Below are 22,261 nucleotides of genomic sequence, written 5' to 3'. Positions count from 1 at the left end.
CAGACCGCCTTGGAAAACGGAATGGAATTTTAATTTTTTTTACTTAATGAGACAACCAGAATGTACATGAAAATAAAGAATGTGGGATTCACAATATTAACTATGACCGATAAAACACTGAATATTGACAACATGTGAACGTCACACCCCCTCTCGATCGACATATTTTACAATCAAGCAAAATGCAACAAACACAGCAAAATATGAATGCTAAGGGTAAAAACCCCCACCCACAATCTGATATATCTGATATATCGCTAAGCTTTAGAACTTTGTTGTAAAAATCTCCTTCCGTGTCTGTCCCCGACACCCGCATTTCTGGAAACACTCTGTGGAAACGCTCCCCACCCACACCGCTTGGTGCCTCCTCTGAGCTGCTATGACTTGGATTACCATAGTAACTAATTAGATTACCATAGTAACTAGTATGTCATGCAAAAGTGCAGATTCCAACCATTGAAATACTTTGTATAGTTCAAGACTTACGATCATTTGAAAACACTGCACATCATAATGGCAGCTACACTTTCCATCTTAAAGATCTAAAATAATGATTTGGGAATGTCCGGCCGGGACGGATTGAAAAGCTTAACGGGCCGCATGTGGCCCCCGGGCCTTAATTTGCCCAGGTCTGGTCTACACGTTCTTCCCATTTCTCCTGATGTTTAACGATAGCGTCTAGTCCAGGGGTCGGCAACCCAAAATGTTGAAAGAGCCATAATGGACCAAAAATACAAAAACAAATCTGTCAGGAGCCGCAAAAAATTAAAAGCCATATTACATGTATCATGAGATATAAATTTAATTAAGATGACTTAAAGGAAAGTAAATGAGCTCAAATATATAGCTACAAATGAGGCATAATGATGCAATATGTACATATCGCTAACCTAAATAGCATGTTAGCATCGATTAGCTTGCAGTCATGCAGTGACCAAATATGTTTGATTAGCACTCCACACAAGTCAATAACATCAACAAAACTCACCTTTGTGTATTCACGCACAACGTTTAAAGTTTGGTGGACCAAATGAGACAGAAAAAGAAGTGGCATAAAACACGTCCTAGAAAGTCGGAGAAAGGTCTAGATGTAAACAAACTATACGGTGAGTTCAAGGACCGCCAAAATTAGTAGGACAAAACGGCGCTCGCCAAATACTCGAATCAGTGAAGCATGTTTAATATAAACAGTGTGATTTATAACGATTAGGGAGGTTTGTGTCATGTTTGTCCTCCTACAGAAACCATACTAAAACAAAAAATAGATTTTTTTCCCCTCAACTTTTTCCATTCTTCATACATTTTTGAAAAATCTCCAGAGAGCCACTAGGGCGGCGCTAAAGAGCCGCATGCGGCTCTAGAGCCGCGGGTTGCCGACCCCCGGTCTAGTCTAACTGAGACATAAAAACTAATATTTGTTGAGCTAGCAATGGCAATTCTTTAGCACAATTTGTGCAGCTTATCTATTGGTGTGAAGCAGACTTCTCTTGGTTTTTTAACTTTTGACATCACAAGCTACCATTGTTTTGTCAAAGACAAATGTATAAAATAACACTGAACAAAAACTATTTTAATTGATTTGAAGCATAATTTACACACTTTTCAGCTTCCTTTAATTTCTCCACTCCGGCTCTCAACAAAGGCGGACGCTTCCCCTTCCCTCTACTTTAACTCTCCTGCTTTTACTTCTTTGGCTCGCCTTGCCTTGTCCTAACTTTCTTGGAACCTCTTTTTGGCAATGCTCTTCAAAATCCAAACAACTGAATTGATCACCTGGCGTTATAACGAAATAGACAAGGTCTTCTGGACAAGAAGCTCCAGGATTTCTGACACTGGCACCTTGTGTTGCAACCTTTGTTGTTTCTTATGGAATATGCCACTTGTAACTTCTCTGACCTTAACAGACTTTCTGTGCAGTCGGAACATGCAGAAATGCCAAATAATCAGATTTTTTTTTTTTTATCACATTTTTCCAGCTGACTGTTTACCCTGCAAGTAAAATGTGATTTTTATCAGACTCCAGTGTAAACGCAACAGTTGAGTTTGAGTTGAGTTGAGTTTGAGTTTATTTGGAACATGCAAGCATACAACATGATACATCACAATTTCCAGTTTCTCTTTTCAACGTGTTCGAAAAGGAGTAGGAAGAAGCAGAGCTTATTTAATCCTACCCCTTTTCTTTACATAACAGTTGCAAAACTTTTGGTTCACTTCCTGTTCACAATTTATTCACAATAAACTCCATAAGTAATCACAATAAAAATAAATAAATAAATAATAGTAAGAATTGAATAATAATAATTGGTGAAGTAAGTCATATTTCATATGATGAGATAAGTAAGATTACTTTAAGAATGAATGAATGGATGGATGAAGTAAATTGAGAATGTTTGTCATGGTTCTTCTTCTTTGTACTTTGTAAACACTTTAAGTTTGAAGAGTTTCTTGAAGTGGATCATATTAGTACATTGTTTGATTGCTTTGCTTAATCCATTCCATAATTTAATTCCACATACTGATATACTGAAGGTCTTAAGTGTTGTACGTGCAAACAAATGTTTTAAATTACGTTTTTCCTCTAAGATTATATTTCTCCTCTTTTTTTGAGAAGAATTGTTGTATATTCTTGGGTAGCAGGTTATAGTTTGCTTTGTGCATAATTTTAGCTGTTTGCAAATTCACTATGTCGTGGAATTTCAGTATTTTTGATTCAATAAATAAAGGGTTTGTATGTTCTCTATATCCAACATTATGTATTATTCTAACTGATCTTTTTTGTATCACCGTTAATGAATGAAGTGTACTTTTGTAATTATTTCCCCATATTTCTACACAGTAACTCAGATATGGTAACACTAGTGAGCAGTAGAGAATATGAAGGGATTTTTGGTCTAGAACATGTTTTCCTTTATTCATTATTGACGTGTTTCTTCCAACTTTATGTTGTGTCCACAATGTGGCCTCAACGTCACTTGCACGCGCACTTCAATAAAGTGAGAACAAAAGGAAGTTGACCGGGAGGAAGTCGCTATCACTACAAAATAAAATAAAAGTTGCAGTACCTTTAAAAATGAGTTTTTTTTCTCGTAAAAGTACATGAAAGTAATATCATGTAATGGTCTTTTTTCATACAAAAGGCGTACCGGATTGTAGGGCGCATTAAAGGAGTCATATTATTATTATTTTTTTTTAAATGTAAAACACTTCCTTGTGGTCTACATAACATGTAATGGTGGTTCTTTGGTCAAAATGTTGCATAGATTATGTTTTACAGATCATCTTCAAGTAGCTTTCTGAGCGTCTTATTTACGTGGCTCACCTTCGGCAGCGTCTTCTCCCCGTCATCTTTGTTGTAGCGGTGTAGCGTGCAAGGATGGGAGTGGAAGAAGTGTCAAAAGATGGAGATAACTGTTTTAATGACATTCAGACTTTACTTAAATCAATAACGGAGCAGCATCTCCTCATCCGGAAACAACCACCCGTGAATAACCGTCCGACCGGAACTCTCCAATAACTAAAGTTCCTTGGGTGAATAATGTAAACTCACTACACCGGTATGTTTTAGTGCTTTCATGGCGAGTTTACTGACAGATATAAGTAAGAACTTTACACTACTTTATATTAGAAATGGCAACAGTGGAGGATGAATGTCCCATAACAAGAAGATAGAGAAAAAGAAGAAGCTTATCGACTACGGTGTCAGCACGGACTACAAAGGCGGATGCGCGCAAATTTTCAGGACAAATTTTTGCATAATATTGCAAAACAAAACGCCAAATAACATGTCTTATCTTATACACACACCATAATAATATGTTGAAGCACAGTACAATCCATCAAGCAGTGCGGCTTCATAGCTTAGCAAAGTCGTACTAAAACATTTTTGATAGATTTTTGAGCGTCGTGTGTAATGTTCTATATTTTCAACGGGAATTATAACATGTTGGTGTTGTTTACTCGAGTCATATTGCAGTCTACACATATCTCTTATGTGTGACTGCCATCTACTGCTCACACTTATCCTTACACCGTGTACCAAATAAAATAGCCTTGAGGTCGGTAAGCACAACCAGAATTATTCCGTACGTTAGGCGCACCGGGTTATAAGGCATAATGTCCGAAAAATACAGTAACTAATTTTTAGCACGCTTTGTGAACGATTTCTCTTAATTTCTAACACTTATCATAAACCAGTTTTCTGAACTACAGAGGGGGATTTAATTTAATTTGATATATAAGTGGTCCTAATCACTCTTAATTCGTGACTCTGACATCTTGGTTGTGCTTTTGGCATGATTTGTACCTCCCTGACAGACCTCATCTGATCTCAGTATTTCCGTGTAGTTAGAATACGGAGAATAAATTCCAGTTGCATCCTGGGTAAGATAGACTTCACAAAGAAGGACACGTTTCAGGGCAAAATAACAGCTTTTTTTCCGGAATAGCTGCTTCTTCTTCCGTGAATAACGACTCTCTGTGCCAAGAAACGATATAATTGCTATTTGTCGTTTCTGAGAGGCAAAGTGGTACCTGGAACCGGCATGTTCCGCTGCAAAGGAAGACGCATTCGTGCACATACTAAGTTGCTTTTATTAATACAGAACTGCATGCTACAGAGACTGTACAGCATTAACATTTATTCATTACAAAAAACAATGGTTTTTTGGGGGTTTGGGGGGAACCATTTTGAAAATAACAACGGGGGGGGGGGGGGGGGGGAGAAAAACAAAGAAAGAAAGAAAAGGAAAAGAGCATAAAAGAGAACAGGAACATCACAGCCGTTAAGGAAACATTCAAACTATTTATCATTAGCATCTTAATAAACCAGAGAAGAAATAGACAGATTACAGTCGCGTCATGTCAACTACAATGAGTGGGTGGTCCTCTTGTAGCTTTTTTTTAGTAGTAGTAATATTTTACAGCCTCTTGCAACATCAACATGCCTATTTTTTCCTAGCTACCTATATGTAGTAGTGTACTTAAAAGTGGCAGTTTGTGTATTTTTTTGTATTTAATAAGTTTTTTTTATGAACCTCCTAATGTACATAATTTGGCCCTGGGTGGGTTTTTATACAGTATGATGTTTTTTGTTTTTTTTCTGTTGTATTAGGTTGAAATTTTTAATATTTGACATTTTGCTACCAAACACATTTTTGTTATAGCAACATTTATACTACATACATAGCAATCTATGTAACGTCACAGCAAAAAAGATGGCGTCCGAATGAAACAGAGGTGGTCGGGGGAAAATCTGTACACCGATCAAAACAGTCCGAGACGTGAAGAGGGGGGGGGGGTTGGGGGGGTTGGAGGGGGGGACGCCGCTGTCTCGAGGTGGTTTTTTTTGTTGTTTTTTTTTTTGTAAAAATGGCTTTTTATCGAAATGTGCATACGTTGGGGGGGTCGATGAGATCTACACGGTACACAGAGTGGAATCCAAGGAAGAGAAACAAAAGAAGGGGAAAACAAAAGTAGTTAAAACCTCCTTGTAAAAACGGATCGTCCGTATATTATATAAGTCGCTTACCTGAAGAAAAAAAAAATATTTGTACAACATTTTGTTTAAGAAAAAGAAAGAACGTCAAAAAGGAGACACGAACAAGATACGACGAGCAATCTCTAAAGCAATAAATACTACTGGTCCTAGCGTGGTTTTTTTTTTTTTTTCTTTTCTTTTTTTTTTTTTCTTCAACAACCCCTGGAAGGCCCTCCCACCCGGACCTCCCGCCTCCCCCACAGGAAAGAAAAAGGACAAAGTGGAAGAATGCATAACCAGCCCCGTCCTGGACTCTGTACATTTCAACATCAACCTTGTGGACGCCGGCCTCCTCCCGGATGATCCGATTGGTTCGCCAGCTCGTATTTAATACAAATAAAGACGGAGAACCAAGGAGGTGAAGAGAGAACCCGGGTGGGGGGCGGGGGCGGGGGAACGCTAATTGTGGCGGTTTTTTTTTTCATCCTTTTTCCACGGTGGGTCAAATATTGACCAATGAAGTTTACGGAAAGAAAGTGGAGAGAAAGAGCAGAGAAGGGGGTGGGGGGGGGGGGGGGGGGGGGGCTACTCTATGGACTTGGTCACCAGCGAGAGAGGCTGGAGGAGCGAGTGGGAATGACACAAGAGCGGCGAGGGCCGGACCATGGGGGAGACCTGCCGCGAATGTGGCACGCCGTCGGCGCCGTTGTGGGACGAGGAGGAGGCGGCCGAGGGGGTTTTGCTCGGGTTGTCCGGCGCTCGGTGATGGAGTGGCTGGTGGGCGGCTTTCATAGTCAGTGAGAGAGGCTGCATTTGTTCAGTCTGAGGCGTGGGCTCTTTTGGCGAGGGCGACGGGACCACGGAGGAGGAGGGCGAGGAGGGGGGGGAGTCTGGTAAGCTTCCGTCCGATGAGGGGGGACTGGCGCAGCTGCCTTCACCTTGGATGTAGCGAATGCACTTTTTTTTCCTCCTGAAGGGGGGGGGGGGAGGTAGAGAGCACCTTTCAGCGTCAAGTTGCGCGGAGCGGCTTTGCCATGCATGATTGGAGAAAATGAACCCACGCCCACCCCCCCCTTCCCACTGTGGGGCCGCAGACAGGACAGACATGGAGGACACAGGGACAGGAAGCAGGCGGGGGAGGGGGGAAGGGGGGGGGGGTGTTGACCATGGCGGAGACAAAGATGGAGTAACGCTTGCTCTCTGGACTTTTCGGTTTTTAGTCGGGAGGGGAACCTTACGACGGCTCTCGGTTCGATTCCATTCCAAATCCATTCTTGCAATGTAATATTTGCTACCAAAACTCTTCCTGGCTACTGATGTATGATGTATAGAAAAAGTTTTTTTTAATTTATACATTTTTAAAAAAAAAACGTTTTAAACAGCACGGCGGAGTTGGGAGAGTGGCCGTGCCAGCAACCTGAGGGTTCCCGGTTCGATCCCCAGCGTCTACCAACCTAGTCACGTCCGTTGTGTCCTTGAGCAAGACACTTCACCCTTGCTCCTGATGGTGGTTAGGGCCATCAGTGGGTGAATGTGGAAATAGTGTCAAAGCGCTTTGAGTGCCTTCAAGGTAGAAAAGCGCTATACAAGTATAACCTATTTATACTTAGATTTTTATTTTTTTAAATTTTTTAAAATGTTACATTTTTCAAAAATAAAAAAAATGTATATCAATTTTTGAGAAAATTACGAACGGATTTAAAATGAGAATGAGTAAGAATCACGATTCAATTGTGAATCTATTTTTTACGTACAGTTAGCGTTAGCGTTAGCTTTAGCCAGCTAAGACGATTCTCATTCGTTTACTTTGTTTGGCGAGCAACTCTCACATCCATTCATGCTGTTTTCCTATTGGTTGACAGCTTCCATGGCAACAATGATTTATATGCATTTTTAGTATTTTTTTCCTCACCATCTTTAAGCAACGATGGCATGGATATGATTTTCATCATATTTCCTGACATCTTGTCACACTTTTAGACAACAACTACTGTTTTTTTTTGTTTGTTTTTTTTTAAGCAACGATCATCAATTCTGACCCGCTTGTAAACTGATTTGGACTCCTTGGTGTAAACTCACATCTGCGTTTCCTTCCACGATCTCTACTTCTTTCCTACGGTGGCCAATTTCAATCATGATATGCGCATCCTTCCTATTGGTTGACAATAGGGACGGACTATATGGCCTAAAATATAGAGTACAGGCCAAAAGTTTGGACACACCTTCTCCTCATTCAGTGCGTTTTCTCTATTTTCATGACTATTTACATTGTAGATTGTCACTGAAGGCATCAAAACTATGAATGAACACATGTGGAGTTATGTACTTAACACAAAAAGGTGAAATATCTGAAAACATGTTTTATATTCTAGTTTCTTCAAAATAGCCACCCTTTGCTCTGATTAATTGAATTAATTAATTAAATTGAAATGGTTTTCACTTCACAGGTGTCATAGTTGTGATGCCTTCAGTGACAATCTACAATGTAAATAGTCATGAAAATAAAGAAAACACATTGAATGAGAAGTGTTGGCCTGTACTGTATATCTGTGAAAACAATATACATTACAATATATTATTTGGTATATAAATAATATTATAAACGACTCATATTTTAGCTGCTTAGTTACTGCTAATATCCGGTTACTTTCTGTTGTAACATGTTTACATCTACACCTGTTCAAATGTAATAAGCACTTATTCTTCCGTTTGCATTAGATTTGGGGCGACGCTACAAATGCAGGTATCGATCCAAAACCAAGTAGTTACAGTGGTCATACCCATGTTCATCCTTCAAATCTCCAGGATCATGAAATGATTCCATTTTTCATCACAACTGTAATCCGACAATATCAATTGACATTTAAATCATTTCCTTATTCCTATTTACCACATATAAAGTTCATAATAAGTGCAAAATAACTTGACAAAAGCAAAAACTACGATCGGCTCTTATTTTGAAGGTTTACAAAAAGGACAAAAACACTTATGTGATAGTAACAAATATGGATCTAAATACTGTAACATGTACTGATACTATATTTGCTATTGTTACATTTAATATTTGTATCCATGCACCAGTGCTTTTGTTTACATTCAGTACGCCTGTTTGGAGCATGTCTAGCTATTCCTTGTCCTCAACTCTTCCAGTGATAATGATACTTGTAAGGCACACAATTTCTTTGATGTGATTTAAAAGCTGCAGTGTGGAAGGACGCTGCTAATCTACATACACTACCGTTCAAAAGTTTGGGGTCACCCAAACAATTTTGTGAAATAGCCTTCATTTCTAAGAACAAGAATAGACTGTCGAGTTTCAGATGAAAGTTCTCATTTTCTGGCCATTTTGAGCGTTTAATTGACCCCACAAATGTGATGCTCCAGAAACTCAATCTGCTCAAAGGAAGGTCAGTTTTGTAGCTTCTGTAACGAGCTAAACTGTTTTCAGATGTGTGAACATGATTGCACAAGGCTTTTCTAATCATCAATTAGCCTTCTGAGCCAATGAGCAAACACATTGTACCATTAGAACACTGGAGTGATAGTTGCTGGAAATGGGCCTCTATACACCTATGTAGATATTGCACCAAAAATCAGACATTTGCAGCTACAATAGTCATTTACCACATTAGCAATGTGTATTTCTTTAAAGTTAAGACTAGTTTAAAGTTATCTTCATTGAAAAGTACAGTGCTTTTCCTTCAAAAATAAGGACATTTCAATGTGACCCCAAACTTTTGAACGGTAGTGTGTCATGACGATGTGTTTATGTTTACAATGTTTACATCGTCTATATGTAAGCCTAATTATCAGCCTTCAATTCTTACACTGATGGACATTTTTGGAGCAACACTGATTACTTTCCTATGTTCCTATACAATATCCTACCCTAATACCCTACTGTGCAATATTACCCTTCGAGTGCAATACATCCGACACTGATTGTTATTTATTACTCCGGTACTCTTGTCTTGCTCTGTATATTGTACAGTATTTTGTATCGTGTTTTGTATATTGTACAAGATTGCTTATTATTTTTATTGGATAGTAGTCTGTTTATTTCAATTCTTAGTTGTATCTTTATTACCTCTTGTGTCATTTATTTTTTATCCCATATTTGTTCCCACTACCGCACCTTCAATTGGAGTCCTTAATCTCGTTATATGCAAATATAATGACAATAAAGTCCATTCTATTCTATTCACTGACAGTCGTGGTATCCACTTTTGATTTCTCTTCATTTCGGACATTAGAATCTTCTTCACGAAGTAAAACCACAGTTTTGGGGGGCAAAAATGGACAATCTGGTGTGGCAATGTTTTTTAATTGCAACGTTTTGATTCCAAATGCCAAAAGTCATAATTTCTCCTCATTCCTGACATCTTTTTGAGCAACAATGGCCGATTGAGACTACGATCTGCGCATCTTTGGTCTCTCCAGGCAAAATGTACACCTGGGGATGTCAAACCCCTCCTGAAGGCTAAAGTTGTACAAAAAAAACTGGCAAGCAACACCTGCCCCACAGACACAAGTGTGTGTATGTGCCAGGTGTGGGTCAAGGCCCAGGGGTCAGGACCCCCCCCCTCTCCTCGCCTGCGAGGGTCTAGAGGCGCTCACCCCCACAGCGCGAGCGTGGCGTTTCTACCGCGAATGCTTCAGACGGGGTGGGGGTGGGGGGAGAATCTGACCCAGACGGTGACCCCTGAACGCGCCCGAAGGCGGCGAGTCGAACAAAAAGAAAGCGAGCGCAACATCGCCGATGTCCAACGTGAGGGGGGGGAAGAAAAGCTCAGAGAGCAAATGTGTTGGGGGGGTGAAGAACACACACATGCGCCATGGGGAAACAAGCGTGCACAAGACGGGACGGCGCATGAGGGAGGGGATGGGTGGGGGGGAGGGGAGAAGGGATGGGGCAGCGCCCGTTTTTTCTATGTGGGTGGTTGCGAGTATCGAGCGGGCGCACCGGGGTATCGTTTTGCTACTAAGTACGCGCCTCGCTCCTGAAAACTGTCCGTCAAACTGCAACAAATGAGCTAATATCCATTTTTGAACAGACGCATCGATCCGTCGTGTGTGCCCGTGCCGATTATTGATTCCTGCCCCCTCCCGCGGGAAATGAGGGCAGATGCATCTCTAACCCCCCCAGCCCACAGAGAACTCTTAACCTCTCGCCTCCTTTAATGAAGACACAATTATCATTGCCTTCGCCTCCGCTCATCTTCTGCTCTGCACTCTGCACACTAATTGTTGCATCCTTTTTTTCTTTTTTTTTTAAATCTCCCGCACTGCAAAAACTGAAATCTAAGTAAGGTCAGTCTACCCCAGGGCAGCTGTGGCTACGAAAGTAGCTTACCACCACCAGGTGTGAATGAATGATGGGTTTTTAACATGTAGAGCGACTTTGGGTACTTAGAAAAGCGCTATATAAATCCCAGGTATTATTATTATTATTATCTCAAACAAGGGTGATATTTGCGTATTTTCTGTCTGATAAGATCATTCTTCTCACTAAGCAGATTTTATGTTACAGTGTTTTGGTCCTAAATGATCTCAGTAAGATATTACAGCTTGTTGCTGAGATTTGATGACTTATATTGAGTAAAACATGCTTGAAACTAGAATATCAAGTGTTGCAAAGCTGTGTCATCAACACTCACAAGTATAAAACTGCTTTTTCAAAGTAATCATTTCTTATTTCAAGCATGAACCAAAAAAATCATGACTTTGACACAATTGTGTCTCAGATGACAGATGACAGCCAAATGGACTTTGCTGTTTTATTTTCAACGAGACAAGAGAAAACACGTACTCATATAGTAGTACTCAGGTAAATCCTTCAAAGTTACAATAAAGAAACATTTGGCTGGGGGCCGGGCTGTATATATATATATATATTTAGAGATGTCCGATAATATCGGTCTGCCGATATTATCGGCCGATAAATGCGTTAAAATGTAATATTCATAATTATTGGTATCGTTTTTTTTATTATCAGTATCGGGTTTTTTTTGTTTGTTTTTTTTTAGTTATTAAATCCACATAAAAAACACAAGATACACTTACAATTAGTGCACCAACCCAAAAAACCTCCCTCCCCCATTTACACTCATTCACACAAAAGAGTTGTATCTTTCTGTTATTAATATTCTGGTTCCTACATTATATATCAATATATATCAATACAGTCTGCAAGGGATACAGTCCGTAAGCACACATGATTGTGCGTGCTGCTGGTCCACTAATAATACTAACCTTTAACAGTTAATTTTACAAATTTTCATTAATTACTAGTTTCTGTGTAACTGTTTTTATATTGTTTTACTTAATTTTTTATTCAAGAAAATGTTTTTAATTTATTTATATTATTTTATTTGATTCATTTTTTTAAAAAGTACCTTATCTTCACCATACCTGGTTGTCCAAATTAGGCATAATAATGTGTTAATTCCACGTCTGTATATATCGGTTGATATCGGTATCGGTTAATATCGGTAATTAAAGAGTTGGACAATATCGGCATATCGGATATCGTCAAAAAGCCATTATCGGACATCCCTATATATATATATATATATATATATATATATATATATATATATATATATATATATATATATATATATATATATATATATATATTAGGGCTGCAACAACTAATCGATTAAAATCGATTATTAAAATAATTGCCGATTAATTTAGTCATCGATTCGTTGGATCTATGCTATGCGCATAGTTTTATTTTATTTTATTTTATTTTTTTAAATTTTTAAATAAACCTGGATTTATAAACTGCAACATTTACAAACAGCTGAGAAACAATAATCAAAATAAGTATGGTGCCAGTATGCTGTTTTTTTCCAATAAAATACTGGATAGGATAGAAATGTAGTTTGTCTCTTTCATCCGATTATTAATCGATTAATCGAAGTAATAATCGACAGATTAATCGATTATCAAATTAATCGTTAGTTGCAGCCCTAATATATATACATACACACACACACACACACATATATATATATATATATATATATATATATATATATATATATATATACACATATATATATATATATATATATATATATATATATATATATATATATATATATATATATATATATATATATATATATATATATTACCCGCGCACTAATTGACTGAAAGAGCAAGCACTTGGCGCAATGATGTCATGTTGTCGATGGGAAAATGCATTTTTAGACCATATGATTTGCCTGAGCGGCTAGGAGACCCCGAGAGTAACAAGCGGTTGCCTTGTTGCCTTTCTATTAAGAACAATAAATTAGTTTTTAGTATAAGTTTGCTGGTTTCAAGAAATTTAATGCAGAGCGCATATCATTATGTCAAGATAATGGCACTAGCATTTACTTCATTTAAGAATATTTTTCAACATATTGAGAAAAAAGGTCTCTTTTTTTTCTACCAAGAAAAGTGCACTTGTTATTAGTGAGAATATACTTATTTTAAGGTATTTTTGGGTTCAATGAGGTTAGCTAATTTGACTTGTTTTGGAAAGTCTTGACAAGCCAAATTTTCTTGTTCTATTGGCAGATAATTTTGCTTAGTTCAAGTAAAATACCCCTCATTTTTGTATTTTTTTTCTTGTTTTTGAACACTGACTTTTTGCGGTGCGCCTTCTTTGTAAGAGGAGAAGGGAGCCACTGTGGACCCTCCGAAGTCCAACATGCTAAAAGTTGTAAAACCTACCTTTTTTTTTTATTTTGGCTTTTCTGTGATGCTAGCATTCAAATAATAAAACAGACGTTAACATAAATACTTACATGTTTTTATTCCAGCAGTCACTATAAAACACCACCACACTGCAAAAAGTCAGTGTTCAAAAACAAGAAAAAAAAATACAAAAATGAGGGGTATTTTATTTGAACTAAGCAAAATTATCTGCCAATAGAACAAGAAAATTCGGCTTGTCAAGACTTTCCAAAATAAGTCAAATTAGCGAACCTCAATGAACCCAAAAATACCTTAAAATAAGTATATTCTCACTAATAACTTGGTAGAAAAAAAAGAGACCTTTTTGCTCAATATGTTGAAAAATATTCTTAAATTAAGTAAATGCTAGTGCCATCATGATTTTTTTGTTCATGCTTGAAGTAAGAAATTATTACTTTAAAAAAGTAGTTTTATACTTGTGAGTGTTGATGACACAGCTTTGCAACAGTTGATATTCTAGTTTCAAGTAGGGCTGCAACTAACGATTAATTTGATAATCGATTAATCTGTCGATTATTACTTCGATTAATCGATTAATAATCGGATAAAAGAGACAAACTACATTTCTATCCTTTCCAGTATTTTATTGGGGAAAAAAACAGCATACTGGCACCATACTTATTTTTATTATTGTTTCTCAGCTGCCTCTGCGCATACGCATAGCATAGATCCAACGAATCGATGACTAAATTAATCGCCAACTATTTTTATAATCGATTTTAATCGATTAGTTGTTGCAGCCCTAGCTTCAAGCATGTTTTACTCAATATAGGTCATAAAATCTCAGCAACAAGCTGTAATATCTTGATAATTTAGGACCAGAACCCTTAAAACAAGTAAAACCCTCCAACATAAAATCTGCTTAGTGAGAAGAATTATCTTATCAGACAGAAAATAAGCAAATATCACCCTTATTTGAGATATTTAATCTTACTTAGATTTCAATTTTTGCAGTGGTGTTTTATTGTGAGTAGATTTACTTGGTTCTAGTTGTATTAAATACATATTTTTTACGGTCGTATTACAAGTAATAACGTTAAAATGTTGACGGAAAACATTGATTTTACAGTCCACTGATCTTTGGTCTTCAGAGGGTGAGTAATTGAATTTTATTGGCGTTTTATGATCGAGTGGTTAACTTCTCTTTTTACACAAACAAGGTTAGAGTGTTGACTGCAAACATTGACTTCAAAGTTCATGTCTTACAGGCGCCTGAAAAGGAGGAGTAATGTTACTTTTATGATACGGTGGTTAACGTCTCTTGTTACACACGCGTTATGTTACAATGTTACTCAATAAACATTTTATTCGTCTTTGTCTGATAGGAATCTTCAAGGGATAACAATAATATTTGAGTTGGATTACACAGTGGCTAACATCTTTTCACACTTGTATTAAAACTAATAAAATATTGACAGAAAACATTGACTTTATGGTTTGTTTATCCTTGTCAAGACTCCTTCAGTACTCTATCATTCAGTTGTTAACTTCTCTTTTTACACGTGCATTACAGTTAACATTAAAATAATACTAAACGTTGACTTTACATTTATTTATATGACTCTTTAAAGTGTGAGTAGTTTTACTTTGCTTTAGTGATATTAGACAGTGATTAACGTCTCTCTTTACACTTCATAGTTAACGACATTACAATGTCTAATTACTAAACACATTGACTTTACAATTTATTTATCCTCGTCTTATCAACATCTTAAAAGGGTGAGTAATTTTACTTTGTTTTAGTTTTATTGTACAGTGGTTAACTTCTCTTTTTACACGTGCATTACAAATAATAATGTTGAAATGTTTATACTCATCTTATAGGCATCTTAAAAGGGTGAGTAATTTTACTTTGTTTTAGTTTTATTGTACAGTTGTTAACTTCTCTTTTTACACATGCATTACAAATAATAATGTTGAAATGTTGACTCAATTCACATTTTATCCTCATCTTATGGGCATCTTAAAAGGGTGAGTAATTTTACAGTTAACAACATTGCAATATTTCTCAAATCATTGACTTTACAGTTTACCCATTTTTGTTAGAGAGGCACCTTAAAAGGAAGAGCCGTTTTACATTATTTTAGTTGTATTTTACATCGGCTAACGCCTTTTTACATTTGTATTACATGTAAAGAGAATAACATATTGGCTGAAAACATTGACTACAGTTTATTTATCTTTATCTTATAGCTATCTTACAAAGAGTGACCTTACTTTAGTTGCAATATAGAGTGGGGAACTTCGCGGTTATCAACATTAGAATGTTACTAAAACATTGACTTTACATTTTATTTATCTATGTTTTATAGGATGTGTGACTAATTTAACTTTATTTTAGTTGTATTATTAAGTGGTTAATTTATTTTTTACAAGTGTAACAATTAACAATAACATGTTACTAAAATATTGTCTTTACAGTTCATTTATATTTGTTTTTAATAGGAATATTTAAAGTGTCTAAATATTTAAAGTGTGAGTAATTTTACTTTATTTTATTTGTATTATGAAGTGTTTAACTTATCTGTGTACACTCGTGTTACCGTTGACAACAATAAAATGTTACTAAAACTTTACAGGTTTTTTATCTTTGTGTTATAGGAATTTGTAAAGTGTTTAGTAATTTAACTTTATTGTAGTTTTATTATTAAGTGGTTAATTAATTTTTTTTTACACGTGTGTAACAGTTAATAACAATAAAATGTTACTAAAACAATGACTTTACAGTTTATCTTTGTTTTATAGGAGTATTCAAAGTGTGAATAATTTTACTTTATTTTATTTGTATTATGAAGTGGTCATTTATCTGTGTACACTCGTATTACAGTTGACAGCAATAACATGTTACTAAAACATTGACTTTACAGTTTATCTTTCTGTTATAGGAATTTGTAAAGTGTGAGTAATTTCACTTTATTGTAGTTTTGTTATGAAGTGGTTAATTTATTTTTTACACTTGTGTTACAGTTAACAACATTAAAATGTTACAAAAACATTGACTTTACAGTTTGTTTATCTTCGTTTTATAGGAATCTTCAAAGTGTGAGTAATTTAACTTCATTTTAGTTTTATTATGAAGTGGTTAATTTGTGATTTTACACTTGTGTTACAATTAACAACATTGAAATGTTACTGGAACATTGACTTTGCCGTTTATTTATCTTCGTTTTATCTGACTATTTAAAGTGAGAATTGTTTTACTTTATTTTATTTGTATTATGAAGTGGTTAATTTATCTGTGTACACTCGTATTACAGTTGACAACATTAAAATGTTTCAAAAACATTGACTTGACAGTTGATCTATGTTTTATAGGAATCTTTAAAGTGTGAATAATTTTACTTAATTTTATTTGTATTGTGAAGTGGTTAATTTATCTGTGTACACTCGTATTACAGTTAACATTGAAGTGTTACTAAAACATTGAGTTCACGGTTTCCTTTAGTTTTATTATGAAGTGGTTAATTAATTTTTTACACTTGTGTTACAGTTAACAACATTGAAATGTTACTGAAACATTGACTTTACAGTTTGTTTATCTTTGTTTTATAGGACTATTTTTAAAGTGAGAATAATTTTACTTTATTTCATTTGTAATATGAAGTGGTTAATTAATCTGTGTACACTCGTACTACAGTTAACAACAATAAAATGTTACTAAAACATTGACTTGACAGTTGATCTTTATTTTATAGGAATCTTTGAAGTGTGAGTAATTTTACTTTATTTTATTTGTATTATGAAGTGTTTAATTTATCTGTGTACACTCGTATTACAGTAGACAACAATAAAATGTTACTAAAACATTGACTTTACAGTTTATTAATCTTTGTTTTATAGGAATCTTCAAAGTGTGAGTAATTTAACTTCATTTTAGTTTTATTATGAAGTGGTTAATTTCTGTTTTTACACTTGTATTACAATAACAACATTGAAATGTTACTGAAACATTGACTTTGCAGTTTGTTTATCTTTGTTGTATAGGACTATTTAAACTGTGAATAATTTTACTTTATTTTGTTTGTATTATGAAGTAGTTAATTTATCTGTGAACACTTGTATTACAGCTAACAATAAAATGTTACTAAAATATTGACTTTAAAGTTTGTTTATCTTTATTTTATAGGAATCTTCAAAGTGTGGGTAATTTAACTTTATTGTAGTTTTATTAAGTGGTTAATTTATTTTTTAACACGTGTTACAATTAACAATACAATGTTACGAAAACATTGAGTTTACGGTTCATTTATCTTTGTTTTATAGGAATATTTAAAGTGAGAATAATTGTACTTTATTTTATTTGTATTATCCATCCATCCATCCATCCATTTTCTACCGCTTGTCCCTTTTGGGGTCGCGGTCTCAGCTGCATTCTGAAGTGGTTAATTTATCTGTGTACACTCGTATTACAGTTGACATTGAAATGTTACTAAAACATTGACTTTACAGTTTACTTTTGTTTTATGGGAATCTTCAAAGTGTGAGTAATTCAACTTCATTTTAGTTTTACTATTAAGTGGTTAATTTCTTTTTTACACTTGTATTACAGTTAACTATAAAATGTAACTAAAACATTGACTTTGCCGTTTATTTATCTTTGTTTTAAAGGACTATTTAAAGTGAGAATAATTTTACTTTATTTTATTTGTATTATGAAGTGGTTAATTTATCTGTGTACACTCGTATTAGAGTTAACAATAAAATATTACCAAAACATTGACTTGACAGTTGGTTTATCTTTACTTTACAGGAGTCTTCAAATTGTGAGTAATTTAACTTTATTGTAGTTTTATTATTAAGTGGTTAATTTTTTTTTTTACACTTGTCTTACAGTTAACATTAAAATGTTACAAAAACATTGACTTTACAGTTTATTTATCTTTGTTTTATAGGAATCTTCAAAGTGTGAGTAATTCAACTTCGTTTTAGTTGTATTATGAAGTGTTTGATTTCTGTTTTTACCCTGGTATTACAATTAACGTTAAAATGTTACTGAAACATTGACTTTTCAGTTGATGTATCTTTATTTTATAGGAATCCTCGAAATGTGAGTAATTTAACTTCATTTTATTTATATTATGAAGTGGTTCATTTATCTGTGTACACGCGTATTACAGTGGACAACAATAACATATGACTAAAACATTGACTTTACAGTTTATTGAACTTTATTTTCCAGGAGTCTTCAAATTGTGAGTAATTTAACTTTATTGTAGTTTTATTATTAAGTGGTTAATTATTTTTTTTTACACTTGTCTTACAGTTAACATTAAAATGTTACAAAAACATTGACTTTACAGTTTATTTATCTTTGTTTTATAGGAATCTTCAAATTGTGAGTAATTTAACTTTATTGTAGTTTTATTATCACAGGGTTAATTAATTTTTTACACTTATGTTACAGTTAACAAAATTAAAATGTTACAAAAGCATTGACATTACAGTTTATTTATCTTTGTTTTATAGGAATCTTCAAAGTGTGAGTACCGTCTTTTTCGGACTATAAGTCGCGACTTATACTCAGGAGCGACTTATGTGTGAAATTATTAACAACATTACCGTAAAATATCCAATAATATTATTTATCTCATTCACGTAAGAGACTAGACGTAAAAGATTTCATGGGATTTAGCAATTAGGAGTGACAGATTGTTTGGTAAACGTATAGCATGTTCTATATGTTATAGTTATTTGAATGACTCTTACCATAATATGTTACGTTAACATACCAGGCACGTTCTCAGTTGGTTATTTATGCCTCATATAACGTACACTTATTCAGCCTGTTGTTCACTATTCTTTATTTATTTTAAATTGCCTTTCAAATGTCTATTTTTGGTGTTGGCTTTTATCAAATACATTTCCTTAAAAAATGCGACTTATACTCCAGTGCGACTTATATATGTTGTTTCCCTTCTTTATTATGCATTTTCGGCCGGTGCGACTTATACTCGGTAGTTTTACTGTTTCAGTTTTATTATACCGTGGTTACGCCTCTGCTGTACGCTCGTTATTAAACATTAAACATTATCTGTACGGTGAATGATCGTTGACATCAGACGTACTAGAAAGTCAACCGTTGTGGTGAAATTCAGAGGTCGCACGGAAAAACGTGGCTATTTGTGGCCGACACACGCAAACAATGTCCACAAGACAAATGGAGTAGGTTTTGGCGCTGATGGGTGGGGGTGGGGGGTGGGGTTTGGGCGGTGTACACAAAGAGAAGGGAATTACTTAGCAGAAACAAATACCTACCATGAAAGTATTCCCAATTCAAAGACTGCTTGTGTCAGAACAGAAAGACAACAGGTAGGGACTAAGTAAGGGTTATTGAAGAGGAGTTTGGAGGAAGAAGAGGGAGGAGGAGGAGGAGGAGGAGGAAGAGGGCACAGAAAAGAGCGTCAGGGCTAAAATTTGTGAGCATCACATTGTTATTCAAGGGTGCCAATTAGGACATACATTGAGACAGTAAAGACGAGAGGGGGCTTGGAGAAAAAATGGATTTCCGCAACGGAAGTTGACGTTAACTCTCAAAAAGTACTTTTAAATACATCGGAAATCCACTTTCTGCCAAGCCAGTCCAATGAAGAAATAGTGCCGAGAGGGCAGGAAAAGCCATCCGTGAGCACATCGATATGGACATAAAAAAAGGGTTTTTTTTGGAGAGCAAATGATCAAAAAGAAGAAGCTCATTGGCTCCAGTTGGCTGCTACGGCAGTTCTTATACCTGCACGGTTTGCACCATAAACTCAGCTGGTCAAGCCCGAACAAGGCACGACACTTCTTTGGGGTATTTGCATCTGTTAGCCAAAGAGGTAGACACAAACACAGGACACAGAAAAGAAAAAACAAAACAAAAATGGGACACGTCATTGCACAGACAAAAAAAAAACATGGAGCCTGGGTTGAGGTTTAGGCTGGCAAACGCTGGGACGTCCTCCATATTGACCCCCACATCCCCCGCCTCAAGCCTACACCTGCCAGTCACTCACGGAGCATCCTGGAATTAAATTCTCCCCGCATTCATTCAGCGTCCATGCACCCAAATACAAAAAAAAGATGTCCAGGCGGACCGGCAGGGCGTGGCTGGAGGGAGCGGAGCGGTCGTCAAAAAGCCCGGCGGGAGCCACAGGAGGAAAGGAAACACAAACAAAACAAAAAAAAAAAGGGAAGCGAGCAGAGTAGGAGGAAGTCCCAGCATGGCGTTACCCCCAGCCTTGGACCCGCCCCCCGGGGGCTCGGCGCAAGCACAGCCCATACACACCTGCACGGGCCACACCAGTTATTCTGTTGGTCGAGCCCAAAGCGCGCTCGACACTTCTTAGGGGCGCTCAGGTCTGATGCCACCACAGCCAGCGCAGAAGAAGAGGAAGAAGAAGAAGAAGAAGAAGAAGAAAAAGAAAGTAGCACCAAAAGCAAATAGAAGCAAAAACAAGAGAGAAATAAAGAGAATCAGTGAGTCTATGGAGATGGACAGCGGACATTAAAAAAAAAGGCTGGATCCACACTACAAGCCTATTTTTGGAGGGTACGCGTTGAGTCAGCATTGAAAAAAGTATGATAAAGGAAGTGGATGTATTAGATATAAACAGAAGTAAACACCCACGGTAAATCCAAACAGCAGCGAAAATCGAAGCAGGATTCAATCAAAACTACTTTATTTTGACGGACAATGTTTTTTTTCCTGTTATGTCAGAATGCCAATTGGCATGTCATGTGTCCTAGGATCTTGGATGTATTAATCTGCCGACAGAAGAAGACAAAGACTGCCTGAAACAAGTAATTGTTCTCTTATTTTGTTTTGACTTCATATTGGTTTTACAGCCAGAATAAATATATGTTTGAAGTCAAAATAACATATTTTTGACTCGCTTTTCAGTTTTCTGCCGTGTGGTTGTCATCCACATACCGTATTTTTCGTACTATAAGTCGCAGTTTTTTTCATAGTTTGGCCGGGAATGCGACTTATACTTATGTGTGAAATTATTAACAACATTACCGTAAAATATTAAATAATATTATTTAGCTCATTCACGTAAGAGACTAGACGTATAAGATTTCATGGGATTTAGCGATTAGGAGTGACAGATTGTTTGGTAAACGTATAGCATGTTCTATATGTTATAGTTATTTGAATGACTCTTACCATAATATGTTACGCTAACATACCAGGCACCTTCTCAGTTGGTTATTTATGCCTCATATAACGTACACTTATTCAGCCTGTTGTTCACTATTCTTTATTTATTTTAAATTGCCTTTCAAATGTCTATTCTTGGTGTTGGCTTTTATCAAATAAATTTCCCAAAAAATGCAACTTATATATGTTTTTTTCCTTCTTTATTATGCATTTTCGGCAGGTGCGACTTATACTCCGAAAAATACGGTAGTTAGGATTTACCACGGGTGTTTTCTTGTATTCACTGTGGATGGGTTTTTATTCGACGAGGCCTCTATTTTGGCCATTTAATCTTTCTTACGGTTTAGTTGTCATCCGTACAGTTCTGTTGTGGTTAGGATTTACCATGGCTGTTTTTCTACTATTTCTACTATCTACAACCTACTCAGTGGCCCAGTGGTTAGAGTGTCCGCCCTGAGATGGGTAGGTCGTGAGTTCAAACCCCGGCCGAGTCATACCAAAGACTATAAAAATGGGAGCCATTACCTCCCTGCTTGGCACTCAGCATCAAGGGTTGGAATTGGGGGTTAAATCACCGGGCACGGCCACCGCTGCTGCTCACTGCTCCCCTCACCTCCCCGGGGGTGATCAAGGGTGATGGGTCAAATGCAGAGAATAATTTCGCCACACCTAGTGTGTGTGTGACAATCATTGTCACTTTAACTTTACTATTCAATGTGGGTGTCTTTGTTGTGTACACTTTGTCTTTAACTATTTAAAGTTGTTTACATTTGTGTTTGCTGGGTGGTTGTCATCCACATGACCCTGGATTTACCATGGGTGGGTTTTTTTTATTCACAGTGGGTGTTTTTTTCTTTTAGTAGATCTGGATTTCAGTTGTATTTTCTTTCTTA

General features: G+C 36.1%; 1 protein-coding gene across 21 annotated transcripts in view; it reads right to left on the bottom strand.

Annotated features, from left to right (window-relative positions):
• Window positions 1–4,570: 4,570 nt before the first annotated feature.
• tcf7l2 (transcription factor 7 like 2) overlaps window positions 4,571–22,261 on the bottom strand; it is a 210,758-nt gene continuing 193,067 nt past the window's right edge. For 7 of the 21 annotated variants that reach the window (XM_062055559.1, XM_062055555.1, XM_062055561.1 and 4 more), the window contains 2 exons: window positions 20,493–20,565; window positions 4,571–6,446 (listed from right to left, as the gene is read on the bottom strand). In XM_062055559.1, coding sequence (XP_061911543.1) covers window positions 6,062–6,446; window positions 20,493–20,565 — 458 coding nt within the window. In that variant the 3' untranslated portion in view covers window positions 4,571–6,061. Of the gene's footprint in view, window positions 6,447–19,222; window positions 19,404–19,482; window positions 19,545–19,955; window positions 20,029–20,492; window positions 20,566–22,261 lie in introns of those variants that run through there. The other 14 variants (XM_062055556.1, XM_062055562.1, XM_062055558.1 and 11 more) reach the window with 6 other exon arrangements.

This window comes from Entelurus aequoreus, linkage group LG08 (assembly GCF_033978785.1).
Source record: "Entelurus aequoreus isolate RoL-2023_Sb linkage group LG08, RoL_Eaeq_v1.1, whole genome shotgun sequence".
Classification (NCBI taxonomy): domain Eukaryota; kingdom Metazoa; phylum Chordata; class Actinopteri; order Syngnathiformes; family Syngnathidae; genus Entelurus; species Entelurus aequoreus.
Note: the sequence above shows the minus strand (reverse complement) of the source record. Positions and strands in the feature narration are given on the sequence as shown.